General features: G+C 38.2%; 1 protein-coding gene across 1 annotated transcript; it reads left to right on the top strand.

Annotated features, from left to right (window-relative positions):
* Positions 1-1,945: 1,945 nt before the first annotated feature.
* On the top strand, positions 1,946-3,062 carry LOC136499783 (two-component response regulator ORR12-like). Its single transcript, XM_066495316.1, has 5 exons — positions 1,946-2,093; positions 2,412-2,458; positions 2,589-2,666; positions 2,823-2,893; positions 2,981-3,062. The coding sequence occupies exons 1-5, from the start codon at positions 1,946-1,948 to the stop codon at positions 3,060-3,062; spliced, it is 426 nt and encodes a 141-aa protein (XP_066351413.1).
* The last annotated feature ends 2,830 nt before the right edge of the window (positions 3,063-5,892 follow it).

The following is a 5,892-nucleotide window of genomic DNA, read 5'->3' as shown; positions in this document are numbered from 1 at the left end:
TCTGTAAGCGAACATCCAGGACTTATAGTATAACTATAAGGCCTACATGGCTCTAGCTTTAGCTCAGTATGAGGACCTTTCTAGCTTGTTAATGGTTACCTTTATGGCATAAGAGGGGCTCCGACAGGTATGACCTTTGCCTGCCAGGTTGAGTGCAGTTTGGTTTCTTGGTCTTTTGTCAGTCACTCCTTGGAGGGAGTTCATGCTTATTAATGGGGAAACCTAGCGGCCCTAACTTGTTAAACGAACCTTTGAAAGGCTAAATAGTGAACCCTACCGACCTTCCTTGGTAGTGGGTCAAGAGGTTGGCCGCCTCGGGCGAAAGGGTAAATCACGACTCACAATGAAAGTGTACAACCTCTACAGAGTGTAAAACTGGTATATCAGCTATGCTCACGGTCATGAGCGGCCTTGGACCCTTATGAAATAGATGATCATTAATTGTTAAAGATGATGAACACTGATGATACTAATGATAAAGATGCCCACTAATGATTACTTTTATACTATTCATTATTCATGTTTACCTGATCATGTGTTTATATGGGCTTGTGATAAACTTGTTGCTACTCCTATGCTAAAATTGTGATAATTAAAAGCTAATCGTAGTTAAACTAGTGTTAGCCTTTTGAGCCTCATGAACCCCATGTTATATTTGTTTGAGTACGACTTCTACTTATGCTGGCTTTATTTTTCAAATATTTGGATAAAAATCCTAGATGGGTACCAGATTGCTATAGTTTGGAGGAATTAGGCTTGTGATCAACCAGTCAGTTGTCCCTGTGGAATTGGAGTCTTCACCCGAAGATCAGAGTTGTCTTTCCACTGTTTGCAGTCTAAGGTTATATCTCTTGTAATACTACGTTATATTGAGCATTGTCTTTTGATATTACCCCTTATTTATAGCTATATGTGAGATTTGACTCCCAGGGCTCACATATGGTGCGTATCTGGTTTTATTCTTAAAACTGGGTGCAACAGATTAGCTTTTATTGAGTCACAATTTTAAGCAATTGAGTAGCATCAAATTTATTATAAGCCCACATAAACACATGATCAAGTAAACATGAGTAATGAATAGCATAAACAATTAATCCATAGTGATTATCTATTCTATAAAAGTTCCAAGGCCGCTCGTGACCGTGAGCACGGCTGATATACCAGTTTTACATGCACAACACACATAAAGTCACACAATAAGCTAACATCACATCACAAAAAGCGTGTCAAATTAATATGAAAAGTTTGAAACCACAATTTTCTATATTTAAATTAGTAAAAACTTAATTAATCTTGAAAAATTTTATACAAATATTGAAATCATTTATTTTATTTTGTGTTTTCCATGCACAACCCAAAATCAGAAATTTTAGGGTCTGACACCCTAGTCTAACTTCTTAAGAATACCATTTGGTACTTCAAAGAAAGACATTATATGCATGGCAAAGCTGCACAAAATAGTGTTTATCAAAATTATTCTGCCACCATAAGACAAAGGCTTCCAATACTATACTTACATCTCCTGCTTGGTATTATAATGAAAGAAGGGGAAAATGGTGTGTTCATTAAAGACAATGTTTGTTCTACATCGTGATATAGTAACAACACATATACAATGTTGCAGTAAATTTAAGAAACTGTGAAATAATTTACTAAATTTTATTTAGTAAATTACATTATCTCAAACTTTTGCAAGCTATATCTTTTGTATTATGATATATGATAGATGGATTTAACATCTATCCATGGACTAGATCTTTATCTTGTCATCATCACCGCTACAAGTCCTGATAGAGATAGAGATTGAAGCCTAACATCGCAGCTTTAGTTAATTTATTTATATGATAAGCATATCCTTGTATGGTATCGAGTTATGTTATAAATACATACATAGTCTCTTATTCCTCAATAGCATCACATGAACAACTTATCTTAGAGGTTTGCGATGTCGACCTCTAAGGATGGAAATGATCCAAAGGGGAAAAGTGTGGAGACTGCCATCACTAATACTTCTCCTTGGGTGCTAATAGTTGAAAATTGCCAAGTTGATTGCTTTGTTACATCTTATCTCTTAAGAGGCCATAATGTTCAAGGTATATATGTATGTTATTATGGATTTCTACTTTTGTTGTGTGAAATAATCTTTAAAGGGATACCTCTCTCAAACCTAGTATACATGTTGTTGCGCAAAAAAAAATATTCAATAGTAGTTGTATTCTCTTGTAGCTTTTCTTTTATTTGGTTTCATTAGATTCACCATGAAATAAAAATTAAAAAGAAGTTAGAACCATTTTATTTGAAAGCCTTATGTATTTCTATGATTTTTTGGGCATATCATATATAGTTCATTGTATAGCTACTCAATTGTTCTTTTTAGTGTTCTAAGTGATATGATGATTGATTTGTTTCAGTGATTGCTGCTCAAGGTCCTTGGCAAGCGTTAGAGCTCTTGAATGCGGTACATCTTTAGTTTTACATAGTTTTTGTCGCAACTTGTTTTTGTTATAATACGATTCTTTGTTTAACTGAATTTATCTATGTGTACTACATATGTTAACCTTTGACATTTTTCTTATGAATTTTCACAGGAACACAACGTGAAGCTAATTCTATCTAATTATTGGATACCGAATATGACTGGATATGATCTACTGATGGAAGTAAAGGTACAACATTCACTTCCTTTTGAAAAAAGAAGACTTCTAAGCATTCTTGCCTTTGGATTTCCTTATTGCTGCAAGATATTTTCTCCACAGTCTCTTTGAGTATTTCAAAAATAATTCTCTATAATAGCTAAAACATTTATGTTTTCTCCCGCTTAGAAATCACCCAAGTTGAGCCACCTCCCGGTGGTGATTACCTCATTCGACAAAAGTCCTAAAATAGTTAAAAAGTAAGTAAATGCAAAATTATTTCTAATTAGTTGGTTACACATGCCACATGAGTGCCCAACATTACAAATTATATTTATGATATACAGGTGCTTGGATGGCGGAGCCAAGGACTACATCATGAAACCTATCAAGTATGGTGATGTTCCTCGCATTCTAAGGTATATTTGATGTGAGGAGCACAAAGGTAGTGAAGAATGAAGGAATCAAACTATTGTATGGGACTATCTATCATGTTATTTGTTAATTAAAAACTCAATATATAAAGGATAATGTATTGTCTTATTCCATCTTCCCCTATTAATTGTTGTATGGGGAATGGAGATGGTAAACATGGGATTCAACAATCTCCTCTCAATATTTTTGAAAATTGACAAAACAAATTATCGCCACCCCATTTACAAAGGGGACACCCCACCCATTTTTCTTTGACCAATGGCTTATATTCTATAATAATTCTTTGAAAACAAATGTACTATTATGATTCATTATTCTAGTTACAAAATTATATTTGGAATTTGTCAATACTCTTTTTGGCATATTGAGCGGTCAGCAAGATTGCTTTAGGTAACATGATTTGCATAACTTGTTGACAAATGACATCAAATAAATTTTCAATATGAGATGAGCTTCCTGGATAATTATTGAACAATAGGTCATTGTGTGCTTTCAACTTGACAGAGTCATACAAGTATTGAGAAGTTGGATAATTTGTCTATAATTTTTTATTTTTCTATAGAGATATGTATATGAATTGAAAGGGATTTATGTATGGTTTGCGGCTATGCTAAATGGATACTTGTATGAATTGAAAGTTGAGTAGTAGTTTTGTGGCCATGGTACATCTACTGTGCCTTAATTTCAATCTATTTCATAAGCAGAGGGTTCAACATTACCTCTACCATTGATGAAACTCTCATCAAAGCCTCTTACTAGCAATTGTTTTTGAACTTTAGTTTTTGTCAAGTAAGTCATGCAATGGCACCTTGTACATGGACATGTTGTATTTTCCCCATATGATCCATGAAATGCATTGTTAATAAATTTTTTGAATCCTTTTTGCCACTCATTTTTTAACTAAGCTATACGTCATAAGACATGTTTTTTCACACAGCCTAATCAAAAGAGCACCAATTAATAATAGGACCATGCAAAACTAAACCACTAGTGTAATGTTACTATTGCATTAGAAGCATACCTAAATTGTCGATGCTAAGGTCTGAGACGAGTTGGGAGATTATTGTCATCGCGCACTTAGTACCAAGGTGCCTGCCTCCTTCATGCCATTTTTGATAATGCGATCTACTTGTTGCCTCTAGTTCATGACCTCTTGTGTGCATAGAAGGAACAAGGGCAAGTGGTAGCATTTCATGTGCAAGACCTACAGCGCCTCATGTGTAAGACCGGCTTCGATGAGGCAATTTTTCTTTGTGCCTACATCTGTTGCCATGATTAGATTTCCTTGACTTTGGGCTGTATGCAATCATAGAAATTGCAAAAGCCCATGTAAATACATGGGTTGGGATACAATCTTCTATTGCCATGATATGTACTACTATATAGCAACCACTAAGCTTGTTGTAGTACAACCTTAGCATTGCAATAGTTTATTTTTTCGTTGCTATATGTACAACTCTTTTGCATCGCAAGCAACTATTATATACAATGAAACATATTCGTTGCAACAATAGATGGGCCACCACAACTATCAACTAAAGAGTTGCAATATCATCTTAGTATTGCGACGCCAATAAAAACTGCCCGCGACGCATATCAAATCATGGCAACAGTGATCACTTATTGCAACCGTTCTATAATTGGTTGTGATAACACTTACTTTTCTCAATGATCTCCATACCTAGGGCCACGAAACAATTTGTGTCGGGTTCATAAACCTGGGGTCCCTCATGGACTGGCTTCCTAGCAAAAGGTTCGGCCTAGCGGATAACATTGCGAACGATGCGCAACTCTTGGCCGGCCCAAGTACCTAAACGATAGGCCAGAAGGGCGAGCGCAACGGGTACCTCAAGGGACCCACCTGGTTCTACTCCCTCGACTTCAGTGAGCGCAATGTGTACCTCAAGGGCATCGCACCAATAGATGCTCAGCAGAAGAGCATGGAGCTCCTGACCATCTCATGCAGTCGTGGCAGCTCCTAGGTAGGGATGCTACCACCGAGGTATGGCCACCATGGCTAGAAGAGATCTCATCAAACTTTATGAACTAGCCAACCTGAGCAGCTACAGGCATGGAACCCTCCACCAGCACGATCCTAAGCAACTTCCCCTCCAACAAGGCTTGCCCGATGAAGATCCACCAGAAAGAATCCACACATGGCTCCATCCTGAAAAAGGCATTACAGATGAATCTAGCGCGCCACCTCCTTCGGTGGAAGCAACCCCTTCTTAGACAAAGATGGCTAGTACCGCCTCAGGTAGCATCCAGCTCAACATTGTGCTCTGGATTCACAAAGGGATCTGTGAGTCCTCCCCCATGCTTACCCTCTCTCTCAACATGGTGAGAAGGAAGAAGGAGGAAAGGCAATAGTTGGAGAATAGGCAAAGGACTATGACAAGAAGCCCTCTCCCTTCCCCTATTTTAGGAGGAAATGCAGCAGCTAAAGAAGGTCGAAGGATCAGAGCAAAAAACTCTCTCCCTTCCCCCATTCAATGCAGATGGGAAACAATGGGACGTGCCCTGACCGATGGGATGCACACTGACCAACGAAATGGTGCCTGGTCAAAGGGGACGTGTCCTAGGTATGGCTCACCACTACCACACACGGGGCACAAGAACCAAAGTGCCACCATCTATAGGCGGCCCTCCGCCTTCCCAGACGGAACTAGGAAAGGCCTAGCTATGGATCTCCACCCAAGAGAGACCATCGGGCTTCTTGAGTCAATCGAATGGCTTAGAAAAACACTAAGAGACAGGTAAGGAGCAAAGGGACACCCCATGTAGGCCATGCCGACTCCATCATGAACGATGGGCACGGATCCTA

Source organism: Miscanthus floridulus, chromosome 13 (genome assembly GCF_019320115.1).
Source record: "Miscanthus floridulus cultivar M001 chromosome 13, ASM1932011v1, whole genome shotgun sequence".
NCBI classification, from domain to species: Eukaryota; Viridiplantae; Streptophyta; class Magnoliopsida; order Poales; family Poaceae; genus Miscanthus; species Miscanthus floridulus.
Note: the sequence above shows the minus strand (reverse complement) of the source record. Positions and strands in the feature narration are given on the sequence as shown.

What these genes read in the sequence shown, in the direction of transcription:
- LOC136499783 (XM_066495316.1), top strand. Translation starts at nt 1,946, where the DNA reads ATGTCGACCTCTAAGGATGGAAATGATCCAAAGGGGAAAAGTGTGGAG. An exon ending in CGTTAGAGCTCTTGAATGCG is followed by an intron (nt 2,459 to 2,588) that starts GTACATCTTTAG and finishes GAATTTTCACAG; the next exon opens with GAACACAACGTGAAGCTAAT. An exon ending in AGTCCTAAAATAGTTAAAAA is followed by an intron (nt 2,894 to 2,980) that starts GTAAGTAAATGC and finishes TATGATATACAG; the next exon opens with GTGCTTGGATGGCGGAGCCA.